The sequence below is a fragment of the Eumetopias jubatus genome, unplaced genomic scaffold, assembly GCF_037043125.1.
Source record: "Eumetopias jubatus isolate StellerSeaLion01/CBP00866 unplaced genomic scaffold, mEumJub1_p1.0 scaffold_1, whole genome shotgun sequence".
Lineage (NCBI taxonomy): Eukaryota > Metazoa > Chordata > Mammalia > Carnivora > Otariidae > Eumetopias > Eumetopias jubatus.
The window spans coordinates 58,309,739-58,325,942 of record NW_028274807.1 but is presented as its reverse complement, the minus strand read 5'-3'; the positions used below and the strand labels follow the sequence as shown (position 1 = coordinate 58,325,942).

The following is a 16,204-nucleotide window of genomic DNA, read 5'->3' as shown; positions in this document are numbered from 1 at the left end:
TAAAGGATTTCTTTCCTCCCAGACATAATCTAAATGCATATGAGCTAGCCACATTAAGGCAGAGTTGTTTTGGGGAAGTCTGAATACCAGACGTGTGACAGCAAAATATTGGTGTTTTTTTGTAATTTGGCTCAAATGATCATTCTGGCTCTTTAAAGGTGAAAGTAACTGACAATAACTACTAAATCATGGTAGAATAATGTACCCTCAAAATGTCTGTGCCCTTTTCTGAAACTTATAAATAGGTAACCTTACATGGAAAAAGGGACTTTGCAGATGTGATTAAGGATTTTGAGATGTGGAGATTATCTTGGAGTACCCAAGCAGTCCAATGTACTCACAAGGGTCTTTAAAAAAAATTTTTTTTTTTTAAGTAGGCTCCATGCCAACATGGGCCTTGAACTCACAACCCTGAGATCAAGACTTGAGTTGAGATCAAAAGTCGATGCTTAACTGACTGACTGAGCCACCCAGGCATCCCTCACAAGCGTCTTTATAAGAAGGAGGCAGGAGGGTTTACAATCCAAAGAGATGTGACAACGTAACAGAGGTGGGAATGATGCAGCCACAAGCCAAGGAATGCTCGTGGTCCCTAGAAGCTGGAAAAGGCAAAGAATGGGTTCTCTGCATGTGTCCAGAAAGAACACAGCCCTCTGACACCTGGCTTTTAACCCTGTCAGGTCCATTTTGGACTTCTGACCTCTAGAACTGTAAGATAAATTTGTGTTGTTTTAAGCCCCTGGGTTTGTGGTAATCAGTTATAGTAAATTAATCCCATGATGATTCTTCTAGAATTGTAGACCTTATAAGGGAGGATATTTTATTCCAAACTTTATTACTGAGGCTGTGCACCTCTTCAACTCAGAGAAGCTTCTAAAAATTACTGTGACTGGGAAATATAAAGGGATGGGCCAAGGACAGATAAATATCCTGTTTTACTTTGTAATCCAACGTTTAGACAAATCTGTTTATCTTGGGTACATTCAGTGCTTTACTGTAAAGTTGATCTGTGTGCAGCAGAAGTGAGAGGGGGACCAATGAGCTGAAAGAGAACTCAATCAATCTGCTTCCTCCGTTTTTGCTTCAGTGCTTCATACAGGAAATCTATTGCTGTGTCAAGTTCCAGAGAAGAGGTTCTTCTGTTCCAACTTACTAATCAGCCTAAAACACATAGTGGAAGGAAGAGGCTGGTAGAAAGGGAGTGTCCTGGTGCTGATGGCCTAAGAGGATCCAGCCGGGAGCTGCTAACCAGAGAGAGCCCCACCATGTCCAGAGCTCCTTTCACACCTGTGGGGAGGCAAAGTACCAAGTAGGCAGAATACGAGAAATCAGAAATGCCCCGCACTTGGAGAACTTCTAAGCTATGGCTTCTACTGATGTTGACTGTCTTCTTAGTGCCCGGTAAGTCTTAATTCTCTGTGAGGGAGCGACAGGAGAATGGCCAGAAACGTGGCTCAGCTTTTGCTGAGTTTTCTTTGCCTTTCTTGTGGAGCGAGGCAAGATAATGCAATCATAGAGCTGGGGGGAGGGGGTTACTCTCAGATTTATTTCACTTTATTCTCTTCATTTTGCTCTTTGTCTTACTTATTTTACTTTGTATCCTACGGTACTATAGGTATCTCTATAATTCGCCTCACTGCCCACTTCCTTATTTCCCTGTTCCCCCCCACCCCATGCTTTTCTGAACGAGGCAGAATAAATCAAGTATTTTCTAGTAGGGATCCAAGTCATCTGGGTTTTCTTTGCCCTTCAAAAAAATTAAATAATAATCCCACCGCATTCAGGTCCAAAATGTTCACAGTATAAATTAGGAAAGTTTATTGCTTTTAATCGCCTTCTGTGGCCAGGTGCTTTTTAAAATAGAACGTACTCACAGTTTAGTGGTGCATGTGTGAGGTATGTCTATTTATCTTTAAGACGTGTAGGCTGTAAAAGACACTTTCTGGATGAGAGGACACTGCAACATCTAGGTTCTCGTAGGAGTTGTAGGGCACTGGGGGCTCTAGGGGGTTGTCCTGGTTTCACTACAGAGGTTGGTAGGAGTTGATGTGGGAGGGAGTTTTCAGGTTTCACTTTTAGTAAATGGGAGCAGCTGCAAGGGAACAGTGTAGTTGGCATTACATTTTATAATTTGATCATTGAAAAAAGAAAAGACTTATAAAATACTGCCCACCTTCCAGCAAAAAATCTGTTTTCCACATGACAGTCTTCCTGGTGAGCGCAAGTAAAATAACCATACTGTATTCCTGTGCCTTTCTATGCAGAATTTTCACATACTTTTTGTCCTTTGATCTGCAAAGCAAAGCAGTGAAGTAGGCATGGAAGACAGTTTTCCATTTTATGAAGGTAGAAGCTGAGGCCTTGAGAGGTGAATTGACTTGTCCAACACCACTTGTCAATGGCAGAGTCACACCCAGTCAGGTCTGTAAGCATCACTAGGCATTTGAATAGGCTTATGCCTTTACTAAAAAGCACCACTATTTATAACACCACTGAAAAAAATTATGTCCAGTCTTAGTTATAAGCTTAGTGGACTACTTACTCACTTAAGAAAAATCAAGTGATCTAAATATTTCAGTAGTTGAGATCTGATTGTGGAAAGCAAGGATCCAACTTGGCAGGAAAGCCAGCCAGGCAAGAGGCTATTATTCATGTCGAGTTACACTATGACTTTTGGGTAAAGGAAAAAAAAAATCAAGATGAAAATGATAATCTTGAATTGTAATGGTTTAAAGGTTTGAATTTTAAAACGATTTCTGAATACAACTAGAAGATACTACATAAATCGAATCTCTGAAAGCTGTGCTTGTATAATTATAAAATTATTGAAATGTTTAGGGTCGAGATACAAAAAAAACCAAATTATATTACACGCAGAGATTTTCATGATAAATTCACCATGAAATAATTTAGAATAATGAGAAACAAACTACTTGGGGCATGACTTTATGTCTTTATTACTAATACTGCTTTGTTACTAATACTGCCAAACAGAAATAACTCACTTTATTATACAAGATAAATTCACAAAGGTGCCTAAGAACTAATAACTTCAGGGTGCCTGGGTGGCTCAGTCGGCCCTCGGCTCAGGTCATGATCCCAGGGTCCTGGGTTGGAGCCCTGTGTTGGGCTCCCTGCTCATGGGGAGTCTGCTTGTCTCTCTCCCTCTGCACCTCCTCCTGCTTGTGTTCTCTCTCTCACTCTCTCAAATTAATAAATAAAAATCTTTTTAAAAAAGAACTAATGACTTCAATGTAAAACATAGCATTTAAAAAATCTATTTACTTTTCTGTTGACTTATTTGCCTATGAATTCAAGCAGTGTGGTAGCTGGTAGACAAGGTTTATAAAAAATACCTAAGGGGAAAAATTAAAACAATGTAAGTGGTACGCTGTCCAGCAAGGCTCTCCAGCTCTATGTCTGGTTTCTTCCCTCACATTCTCCTTACTCTAGCCTATTAGTATTCTAGATTTTTTCTTGTGTTCAAATTATATTTTGCTATCCTAATCAATTTGATTCTACCTTTTACAAAAGTCACTGATATTAAGATCCTGATTACTAAAAAGGACTCCTCCACTTTTTTTCTCCTTTGGCTAATTTTGTTCATTTGTCATTATCTTCCGCTAGAGGGCAGGCAGTAACAAGAAGAGGAAATAAAAATGAAAACAGGGCTGTTGGTAGCTTGGGCAGGTCTGCAAAAGATGGAAAAAAAAAGATGAAAAACAATTACAAAAGAGAAGGGGTTTGTTTTCATTAATTTCAGTCCTGTCTTACTTTTCTAGTTTGAGAGTTATGAATTCACATAACGTTTTCCTCTAAACATCTATGCTTAAGTAATTAATAAAGTAATAAAAAGTATTAAGAACACTGAATTATTTATGGTGTGTGTGTGTGTGTGTGTGTGTGTGTGTGTGTGTGTAGTGCCTAAAAGTTATTAGCAATATAAATTAGGGAGATCAAGGTAAGATGAAAGAATTGGAGAACATTTTAAATTAGTCAGTCTTGAAATTATCTATGAATCTAGTAAAATCCAAAGATGGGAGATACAGGGGGTTGGACTTGTTGAAGTCTTAACGGAGGAAATGGATCTTGAATCCATTTCCAAATCCATCCAAACTTATGGATAGGTGGATAGGTGGGGAAAGGCAAATGTTCAAATTGAAATTGAATGTGTTGTATTATGAAATGCCCTTTTGCTTTTTCATCCATGCATTGAATATTTTGGTGCTTTTCATTTTCTCAGTGAAATCTCAATCTCTGGGCACCAGGGTGGCTCAGATGGTTGAGCGGCTGCCTTTGGCTCAGGTCATGATCCCAGAGTCCTGGGATAGAGTTCCACATTGGGCTCCCTGCTCAGCGGGGAGCCTGCTTCTCCCTCTCCCTCTGCTGCTCCCCCTGCTTGTGCTCTTTTGCTCTCTCTCTCTCAAATAAATAAATAAAATCTTCAAAGAAAAATGTCACTCTCCTTTCCCTGAATTTCTAGATTCTTATATATCTCTGTGTTAGGTTTAAAAGCTTGTCATGAGATATACTTTTTTTAATTTAATTTTATTATGTTATGTTAATCACCATACATTACATCATTAGGTTTTGATGTAGTGTTCCATGATTCATTGTTTGCGCAGAACACCCAGTGCTCCCATTCAATACGTGCCCTCTTTAATACCCAACACCATGCTAACCCATCCCCCGACCCCCTCCCTCTAGAACCGTCCATTTGTTTCTCAGAGTCCGTAGTGTCTCATGCTTAGTCTCCCCCTCCGATTTCCGCCCCTTCATTTTTCCCTTCTTGCTATCTTCTTCTTCTTCTTCTTTTTAACATATAATGTATTATTTGTTTCAGAGGTACAGGTCTGTGATTCAACAGTCTTACACAATTCACAGCGCTCACCATAGCACATACCCTCCCCAATGTCTATCACCCAGCCACCCCATCCCTCCCACCCCCCACCACTCCAGCAACCCTCTGTTTGTTTCCTGAGATTAAGAATTCCTCATATCAGTGAAATCATATGATAATGTCTTTCTCTGATTGATTTATTTCGCTTGGCATAATACATGAGGTATACTTTTAACCACTAGCTGTGTCATCTTTTTAAGAAATTGTTTACCCTCTTTAAATGATAATTTCCTCATTTGTGAAATGGAGGAGAAGTATGACACTTTTGAGAAATACAGAGTTTTCAGACAGGAAGGGCTTTCGAAACCTTCAAATTAAATCCTTTCGTTTTATACGTGGGCAAATAAAGCCTAGCATTGTTCAAGGAATTACTAAAGATATCACCCAACATTTTAGTAAATGAACTGAGCGTGAAACTCACCCATAGTGTCAAACATATAGGGTAAAAGAGATGTGGCAACTATGTGTGGGAAAATAGGAGATTCCTGTCTAGGAAAAATAAGTCAAAGCTAAAATGTGAGTTAGTTATTCTGTCAGTTAATAAGTAAGGGTATGTCGGTCATGTGTCAGAAACTGTGCTTCACGCTGGAGATACTTGAACAAGACAGACAAATCACGCTCTCACAAAGCTTAGAATCTCAGAAGAGAGGTAAGCATTAAATAAATCATTTACACATAATATATTGTGTAAGAAGAAATAGAGAGTGACATAAAAATGTGTAATTGGCAAGTCTAGTCTGGTCTATGAGGGTCAGGGAAGGTCACTTTGGAAGTGATGTTTGAGATGAAGATGAGCAGAAAAGAGCTAGGCCTGGAAGAGTTGAGGGACTCACATTCCAGGCAGGTCAAACAGCTTGTATGAAGGGCAGAGGGAGCTAAACTATGACTGCAGTGGTAAAAAAAAACAACAAGGAGAAATCAGCTGTATAGAGGTCCAGTTGGGGTTCTGGGAGTGGGGGAGAATGATGAGAAAAAGTGCAGAGAGAAAGATGGGCAGATGAGACTTGGGGGAATGTCTGCATTAATGTGCCTCTGGAGAAGGACAGGCTTGCAGAGAGAGTGGAGGAGACAGAGCAAACAAAGCACAAGTGTAGTGGTAGAGCCTAAGAAAAGATTTTTACAAGGAAAGGGAAGTGGTAAATAGCATCAAAATCTTCCAAACAACCTAGGGCACCAGCCCTGAAGAAAGGCTGAAAGTTTGACTTTCAAGGAGCTGGTGACCTTCAGAATTGTGTTTTGAATGGAAGCGTGTAGGAACCACAAGATTGCTGGTGTTGAGGAGAGGGTGGGTGTGGAGGAAATTGAGGCTGTGTTCACAGACCACTCATTCTAGACGTTTGGCATTAGCAAAAGGAGAAAGGATCATAGCTAGAAGGAGAAAGCAGCATCTAATTTCTTTTCTTTCAATCAGCATTGGGAGAAACCTGAGTGTGTTCAAAGGGTGTGATTTGAGAACATTCAGTGACTCAGTAAAGGTGCTTTTCCAAACTGGGCGTGTGTATATGTAGCTGTTAGTTGTTTAGTGATTTATTTTCTCTTTTATTGCCATTTTGTTAGTTTGCCATGAAATGCTACCTTTCCCCAAAGGTTGAACTATTACATAATACGAGAATATCTGGTTATGTGATCTTATTTTGTGCTATTGATGATTTTTCAGAAAAAATGTCCAAGTCAAAATAATAAAATCAAGTTATTTTTGTTTTCCAAAAAATCATTCCATCTATTGTTCATTGGCTCCCTCCTAGATGTTCCTCAAGGGTTATTCTAAACCAGTAAATAAGCTAGCTGAGAGTCACCTATAGAACCTAAATCATTCAAGATACTGTGATGCCATCTCAAACCTACTTAATCAGACTTATCAGGGTACAGAGTCTGAGATCTGGGCTTTCGTAAATTTTTTCAGGTGGTTCTGACAGGAGCTTGGATTTAAACACTGTCCTAGGTCTTTATCACCCAAACTATCCCTCTTGTCCCTCATACTCAGCAGATGGCTGCTCACTTTTGATTTACCTACCATCCAATGTGGATTTCTTTAACTTTCCCAAATGATGACCTTTCTGAGGGTAGAGACCTTACCTCATGCATCCTATCACCCCCAGAGCTCTGCACAGCTACCTAATGCTAATTAGGTAGACACTCTGAAAATATTCGTCAACCTGAGCTTCCTCAAAATGTCTCTTGTGTCTGTAACCTCCTTTGCCCTTTCTGCTTCTCTCTTAGAGACTAAGTATTTTCTTCTTCTTTTTTAAGATTTATTTATTTACTTTATAGAGAGAGAAAGTGCAAGCTGGGGTAAGGATAGAGGGAAAGAGGGAGGGAGAGAGAGAGAGTCCTCAAGCAGGCTCCCCACTGAGCAGGGAGCCTGACATGGGGCTTTATCCCAGGATCCCAAGATCATGACCTGAGCTGAAATCAAGAGCTGGTCACTTAACCAACTGAGCAACCCAAGCGTCCTATTATCAGTCTTTTCAAAAGCAAACTTCCACTTTGCTTTGGCCTCATTTCCTGCCAGTACCTCTAAGAGGATCCCGCTTTACCATCACTGTTGTAAATTCTAGCTCTCCCTCTTTCTATCTACAAATATGCTGTACTCTCCTCTACTGGATACCTTCTCCCTCCTCATAGTTCCAAATGTCACCCCATCTCTCTCCCTTAGGTTTGACGTGAAAGGATAAAGCCCCTTGTCATTCTCCCGTACTTTCAGCGTTGAAAATCTTGAAAGAATAAGTCTCCATGTATTGAGAGTTGCTTATGCTTATCTCCTCCCTGTCTTGTGCTCGTCCCTCTGTCCTAACACTACTCTCTTACAGCCACTACAGGTCTCTGACCACCTTCTTGTTAGTAAATCATAAAGTCTCTTAGTCCTTACTTTAAGACTTTTCCCACGTGACTTGTTTTCGATGATTCATGTCTTGAAATCTCCTCCCTGGTTTAAGGCATTGCATTTACTTTCTTCTCTTCTTCATTTTTGCTAACTCTGCTTCTTTCAACAGATTCCTAATTATAAATGTTTTTGAGACTCTGATTTTGGCCTCTTCTCTAATTTCCACATCAGAGATGGCAATTTGGCAGCCCGTGGACTAGATCTGGCTTGCAGACACTTTTAGTTGGCTCATGTAATATTTTTAAAAATCTGAATTAGTTGCCATTACCTTAAAATTGGGAGATTTTTAACCCAAAACCCCTGACCTAGTGTCTAGGGTTGCTGTGAGGATTAAGTTAAATTATGTATATAAAGCACTTAACACTGTGTCTGAATTTTACATTCAAAAGATGGTATCTTAATTATTATTTTGTGGTTTTCAAATATCTTTCATATATATTATTTCAAAACTTATTTAATTAGCCCTTAGAGATCAACTTTCTTGCTGTTCAGTTTTCTGGAATGAAAAACTGCTGAAATTAATATTCTAGTACACATATCTTTGCATATTGATATGTATGGATATTCACTATCCATTCAACACGTTGTCCTTTGTGATCACTGATACACATTTCTACGTCTGTCCTGGGCTAGGGAACAAATCACTCCCTATTAACTAGTTTTAGACTATGTGATGGTAACTGCCTGAAAAAAAATTTAACCCAACAATATGGGTTTTATTAGCACTGTGTCCTGACCAACTGATACAGGCTTTGTGATGATACCATTTTGGAAACTAGGGTCAAATTTGTTATTTACCATAACTCTTTTTGCTTTCCATATTTTATTCATCCATGGAATTCATTATTGGATTCTTATGCTTTGGAGCTTGTTACTTAAACTTTTCTCACTCTTCCTTTTTATAAACGATCTGGGTGTTTTATTTTTCTCTCTGTGTTGTATCTGAAGAGTATATAGTTACCATCTAAGTCACCTTTCAGCATATTACTTAACCTTATCTTTTGTTGGCCTGTTCATATCATTGCCCATTTTTTCCATTGTGTTGTCCATCTCTCTCTTTTTTTTTATTGGTTTATGTGTTTTCTGTGTATTTTTTGGAGGGAATTAGCCTTTTGTTTATCATAAATGTTCAAAATATTCCACAGGTTTTTGCTCGTCAACATTAGCTTACACATTTTTTTTCTTTTTTGCCATACAGAAATTTAAAATTCTATAGTCATCTTTCTCAATGTTTTCTTTTGTGGTTTCTGTTTTGTACCAGGGTTAGAAAAGTTTCTTTACTCATAGTGACAATTGTCCCAGTTTCCCTTGGACTTTCCTGGTTTTATTTTTATTTATTTTTATTTTTTTTAAAGATTTTATTTATTTATTTTAGAGAAAAAGAGAGCACAAGCAGGGTGAACAAAAGAGGGAGAGGGAGAAGCAGGCTCCCCACTGAGCACAGAGTCAGATGGGGGAGGAGGGATGCTCAATCCCAGGACTCTGGGATCATGACCTGAGCTGATGGCAGACACTTAACCGAGTGAGCCACCCAGGCGCCCCGACTTTCCTGGTTTTAGCACTAAACATCCTACGTCCTAGGAAACCCCTCATTCCCTAGCAAACTGAGATGTTACTCCATGTCCCATTTAAGATAAAAAAAAAAAATTACCTATGTTTTCTTCCAGTATATCTATCTTCTATCTATCTATCTATCTATCTATCTATCTATCTATCTATCTATCATCTATCTATCTATCCATCTATCTATCATCTATCTATCTATGATTTCAGTCTTTGGTTCATTTTATTTTATTTTTGTGTGAGAAGTGAGGTAGGAGTCTGTTTTGTTTTGTTTTTTCTAAATGACTAGGTAGTTTTCCTAATACCATTTATCAATGATATAAATAATTATCCTCCCCCATAAGAATTTGAATGACCGCTGTTATCAGATACTAAATTCCTCTATGTATAGATTAAGTAACTGAGGTTCAGAGAGTAATCTGTGCCGGATTGCAGAGGTAATAAATGGAAGAGCCAAAATATTGGTCAATTTTCTTTACTTTAATTTTGGTGTTTTTCTGAATTTGTTCTGCTAGAACTTTGGGGTTTCCATCCAATATTTAGTTTATTGAACACCTAATTAGGTGTTGTCTGCTACTAAATTAATACCTTTGAAAATGTAAATCACTTCTATAAATTAAAGCATAATAACAGCATCATTGATGCTATGATACAAGGATCAATTGCTCACATTGTTATGTTAAAAATGTAAGTACTAATCGTACTTTTTGTGTTTCTTTGAACTTATTATTTTAATTTTCTTTTACATTAACATATATATTGCAGAGTACATGACATATGTGCATTTCAAAGAACAATTACACAGTGAATGTTTATGAAAGTTTATGTAAGTTCTACCTCCCAAACTTTGCTGTAAGCTGTTATCTTTTGGGATAATCATTCCCTGCCTTTTTTTTACATTTTACCATGTACGTATCCAGCCCCAAACAATAACAGTTATTTTGCCCTTTTGTTTTTTTTTTTTTGGATTGCATATAGATGAAATCATACTGTGTATGTCATTTTATCACTGCCTTCACTTGCTGAATAGTATGTGTGAGATTTACTCATATTTAAGTTTGTAGTTGTAGTATATTAATATAAATAATTTTTATCCTAAAATTTCAAATGCTTGCAAAATAGTTTTTTTTCCTTGAAAAAGTTCTGGTGCAGAAATAACAAATATGATTTAAGATAAGAAATCTCCTATTTCGTATTTCAGTTTCTTTCTTTTTCGGAAGCAAAGATTCATGATAATGGAAATATTAAGCTATAGTATATATGAAGGAGAAAGTTTTCATTTTAAAAACATGTTATATTTTATATGCCTAAAATAGCAAATATTTATTTTTCTTTCCTGTTCTACTTCCGTAGGAAGATACATTTGTCTCAGGGAAAAAAATTCTGAAATTATTTTGTGAGACTAGCATAATAGCAAAAGATGAGATTCTCTTATTTTGGCCTTGGTCTCTTTCTTTCTTCTTTCTTTCTTTCTTTTTCTTTCTTTCTTTCTTCTTTCTTTCTTTCTTTCTTTCTTTCTTTCTTTCTTTCTTTCTTTCTTTCTCCTTCCTTCCTTCCTTCCTTCTTTCTTTTTCTTTTCTTTTCAATATTTATTTGTTTATTTGAGAGAAAGCATGGAGGGGTGGTCGGAAGAGCAGAGGGAGAGGGAGAGAGAAACCTAAGGGGACTCCTCACTGAGTGCAGAGCCCAATGATCCCACGACCCTGAGATCATGACCCTGAGATCATGACCTAAGCTGAAACCAAGAGTCCAGTGCTTAACCAACTATATCACCCAGGTGCCCAGCCCTGGGTCTCCAGATTCTCGTTTTCTATAGTCCCTTCAGGCCCGTGTTGTCTGCACATAATAGTACTTTTATTTAGAATATCCTTCCCTCTCTCTTTTATTATTGGTTTCTTGTCTATTGGATCTTGTATTAATTACCTATTGTTACATAATAAATTACCCCCAAACAAATATTTATTTTCTTGCAGTGACCCAACGGGGGGAGAGAGAGAGAGAGAGCGAGAGGGAGGGCGCATACTGCGATAAAAACCACAGTCTTTTTATAACCCACTCGCAGCACTGACATCCATCACTTTTGCTATATTCTATGCATTAAGTGAATGAGTGAGTCCAACCTACCGTCAAGAGGAGGGAATTTTACAGACATGAATATCAGGAAGAGAGAACACTGGGAACCACCTTAGCGGCTGTCCACCACCTCAAGACTAGGATAAGTTGCTCAGGGTACATTTTTCACACTTTTCATTTATTGCTATTGCAATTTCACATAATTATTTGATTATTTGGTTAATGTTTATTGTTCCCAGTAGACTGAAACTCCATGATAAATAGACATTTATTAAGTGCCTAGCTACTATAATTGAATAAATGACTATTAATATAGCTTCTAGTTGCCTTCCACCCGTCCAAAAGTTCTAATATCCTGATAGGGGGTCACTCAGGTGCCATTTGGATGAAAACTACTAGTGATCATAATCTGAGCATAATCTTAGAAGGCAGAAAACATTTCCTTTATTTCCAAAATTTATCATAAAATTAATGCACTAAGCTTCAGGCAGCTTTAGTAGAGAAAAGATTCACATGAGTCTTTTATTTCAAGCATTCCCATTTGCTATTTATAAATAACAAAATTTTGGAGAGAATTGGTGATGCTTTCAATTATTCCTACAGGGTAATACTGCTTTTAAATTATATATCAGAAATAAAATTATAATTCAGGCTCCCTCTTCAAAAGTACAAAGTTCATGGATTTTTTTTTTTGGAAGGCTACCATGGACTTTCATAATTCTTAGATTCCAGTGTGAAAACCGCTGCCTTAGAGGAAGAAATATAGCCTATTTGGGTGACAATTCCTTTTCAGGATCTGTGAAAAAGGACACAATTTAATTCCACAACTTCTTGCTTAAATTCATTCGTAACTGTTGGGAAATAATACTTTTATGTCTAACCTACATCAGCAAGATGCAGTTTTATAAAATGCAATATGAACATTCACTAACTAAAATGTTAAGTTTGGTATTTAAAGCTTTCTGGAGGCAGAAGTAAAGGTTGAAAGTAAAGGTTTCTGTACTGTATTGACTTTACCATACTGTTGATTAGAAAAAGTTATGTGCTTAGTGTAGCTAAATAAAGGTTGTTCTAGCAGTGTAATTTGAGTTTCCAGGTCTTTGTGTGATTAAGATCTCAGCCTCAAAGTTGCATTTATTTTAAATGAAACCTTGAATCTTTAAGTGAGGTGTACTGCTTCTTTATAACTGGGTTTAATACCTCAGTCTGTAATGTGCTTCGAATACCTTTCATGAGTTATTCCTCATTCATTAATTTAAGCACGAGAGTCTATGTTTTGCAGAGGGGAAACCTAGAGCATATGGATTCATTTAATTATCTAAAATGATTCAGAAAAGAAGCAGAGTGAGAAGTAAAACTCGTATCTCTCATATTTTGCAGCCATTGCTAATCCACAATTGTCCAGCACTATATTTGTTATAATAACTTGTGGAGTTTTGAAGCTTGAAAGCTTGAAACCTCAAATGTAGAATGAAATAATTCTATTACTTGGTTTTCCTTATGAAAAACATTAGGATATTTCCATAGATCTCAATGTACTGAAATGTTATTTCAATGTATTCCATATTCTGTTGTTTTCAAAGTGGTAAATTCATTCAATGTTAAATAACAATAAAGATGACAAGTGAAGATGGAAAGACCATAATAAGCAATAAGAATGACTTCTACTTAGTTATTAGCTTAGAGGCCCCAAGTTCTGTAAAGAAATGTCAAAAGAAATGAACTATAAATGGAACTATACCACATGATTCTCTTTTGCAGATATATGGACATCTTATTAGAGCATAGCAAATACTTTAGGCTCCAGTTTTGCCCCCAGTTAAGCATTATTTTAGCTTAAAAGTCATTGTATTAGTGTCCTTACTGCTTTGTTTGCATTCTCCTCAAAGAAACTGCAAAGGAATGAAAGGGCAAGAAATCTTTAACTTTTTCGTTTCCCATCGCCACACACTGGAAATAATACATGAATCTTAGCAACCCCAGTAACTATTGGAGGATGGCATAATCCACATTCTAATTAGGTTACTAGCAGTTACTTGACCCGGGGTTTTTATTGGGAGTGGTGAAATATCAACAATGCCTATCTTTCACTTTTTTAGTCAGGACAGCACAGCAGACCACAGGATTTTAGAATAGATAAAAACTGTTTAACCTCACAAAAAAACCATGTGCTCTTTCTGAGAGCCTCCCCCCCCGCCCCCCCCCCCCCCACTGGAGGAAGCCTTTGGAGTATGGCTTTGCACAGTCATGCCCATACAATGTCTGTTGTGTGGGTGGTGTATGCTTGCTCAGGCTTATGACAATGACAATTTGGGAAAGGAAACTTCTGGTGCTCAAAGTGAGTAAGAGGTTTCATTTGTACTAAAATCACAAAGCAATCTTACTTCTGCTGATGCTTTTGACTTAGATGGAAAAGTTTTTTTTAAAACATTATTTTCAGTGTCAAGCGTTTTTCCATTTGTGTTTTGTTTTGTGTTTATTTGTGTGGATGCGTGTTCTAATGTTACGTGTGTTAAAATCTGATGTTTCTGATACTGTATTTAATTCAATTGAGGGGCAATTTAGGTACCATTGACTGCATCCATTTAAAGGGTACAGTTTGATGAGTTTTGGCATATTCCTGTGAATCATCACAAACAAGATACAGAACATTTCCATTATTCCCCAAGTATTCCTCCAGGTATATTTGCAGTTCATCCTTGCCTTTGTCCCTATCTGTAGGCAACCACTGATCTGCTGTTTGGCACCACAGACAGATGAGCTAACATTTGATCTTATAGCATTCTTTTTGTGTAGTGTATAGTGTATGCTCTTTGTGTCTGCTTGTTTCACGCAACAAAATGAGTTTGAGAATCATCAAGGTTGTTGTGCGTTCCTTTTGTTGCTGAGTAGTAATCCATCATACACGTGATACAGATCCATGTATCTGTTAATTGATATTCAGGTTGTGTCCAGCTTTTGGCTGTTGTGAATGAAGCTGCTGTGAGCATTCATGCACAAGTCTTTGCATGGACATATGTTTTCATTTCTCTTGAGTAAATACCGAGGATTGGGAAGTTCAGGTTGTATGGTGGGCACATGTTTGACTTAAAAAAAAAAAAAAAAGGCCAGGAGTTTTCCAGTGTAGTTTCCACTACCACTGACAATATAATTATTGAAAATAGGTAAAGAATTTTTTACAATTATTTTTGTCATTAAGTTATATTCCACTAGAGCCATACAGTCAAATTGCTGTGTTTTGAAAGTCAGTTGGAATAACTGCTCTATACGTGGTTATGCAACAAATTCTACGTGCAGTTAGGTTCATTTGTTTCACTTTGCTTCGTAATTTTAGTGTTTACAAGTAATTTGGTTATGCTTTATAATTATGGAAAGTGGTTACATAGTTCCAAAGTCAAATCTATAAAATCGGAGACATATCATTTCTATACCGGTTCCTATTTCATCGATTTAGTTTTGAAATTATAAGCTAGGAAAGAAAGAACACACACACACCCTTCCCATCATAGCTTAGATGAACAGTAGTGTGCTATATACAATTTTGTATATCCTGCTTTTTCTACTTAACAATATATCTTGGAGATCCCTTCATAATAGTTTATAGAACTATCCCTCATTCCTTTTAAGAGTTTCATTATATTTCATTTGGTGGATGTACCATAGTTTAGAAAACTAATTCCCTATGAGTGGCCATTGGGTTATTTCTAAAAGTCTTTCTATTACAATGTTGTGGTGAATAGTCCTGTTCATGTATTCTTTTCGTACTCTTGCGTGTATCTTTAGGATAGATTCTGAGAATTGGTATTGCTGGGTCAGGAGAGGAATGCATATGTAATTTTGCTATATATTGCCAAACATTCTACATTCCCAACAGCATTATATCGGCATGCCTATCAGGGAGCTGTGCAAACCACTCTTCTAAACACTGAGGATGTGGAATGAAAAACATAGATGAAAATCCCTGCCTTCATGGAGCTTACAATATAGCGAGGGAGTGATGAGTTTGGCCCACAAATTTCGGCAATTGTCTCCAACCCTCCTCCTTAGCTTAACTATTCCTATTCCTATTCGGATCCAGAATTCATAATGCATGTGTCCATATGCCATTATAATCCTGATTCTATTTTCTTGCCATTTGATGTACTCTTTCAGACCTTGGTCTCTCAGTGTTTCCCCAAAAACATGGCTTGGACTTGCTTCTTTGACTCTCTTAATTTAGATTAATTTGGGTAGTGTATTTCTTACGATCCAACCCTTGGTTTCTATTCAGTGTAGTAGGACCTACTTGCACAAGAATAATTGGGCAATTAGAGCAGCTTACAAGCTGGGCAGCCTTGGACAAATTGCTTCATCACCATGAGTCTACATTTCTTTATCAGTAAAATGACGTTAAAATACTTGTCACTATGGGGAGGCTGAAATAAATAACACATGCTAGTTACCCAAAATTTGTCCTTTGTGCAAATGCCCCAAAATTGTTATTTTAAAAACAATGTTTTATTAAAGAAAATGGTAACTCAGAGGAGCAGTGGGTTCAAAATTTCTCCAGAAAAATACTGTGCACTAAATCTTACCCTAAAATGTTTCTCTTTGCCAGTCAGGTACACCCACACCAGAAGTGTATCATTTCCTTGTGAACACTTTCTAGGAGTTTTGTGCCTTCCACAGTGAGAACCTGCCAATATCCAGCCTCAATTCTAATCACACATCTGTTGTTTCACACTTAATGGCAGCACTGAACTATTTGTAATTCTTTGAAAGTCCCATGTAGCTTTCTATCTTCT

The 16,204-nt window shown here is 37.4% G+C and overlaps 1 protein-coding gene across 1 annotated transcript in view; it reads left to right on the top strand.

The window, feature by feature from the left end:
• Positions 1 to 1,067: 1,067 nt before the first annotated feature.
• Positions 1,068 to 16,204, top strand: part of LOC114214790 (cell surface glycoprotein CD200 receptor 1-like) — a 30,047-nt gene continuing 14,910 nt past the window's right edge. Inside the window, 1 exon segment of the mRNA XM_028110640.2 lies at positions 1,068 to 1,401. Within this exon segment, the coding sequence (XP_027966441.2) occupies positions 1,335 to 1,401 (67 nt within the window). The 5' untranslated portion in view covers positions 1,068 to 1,334.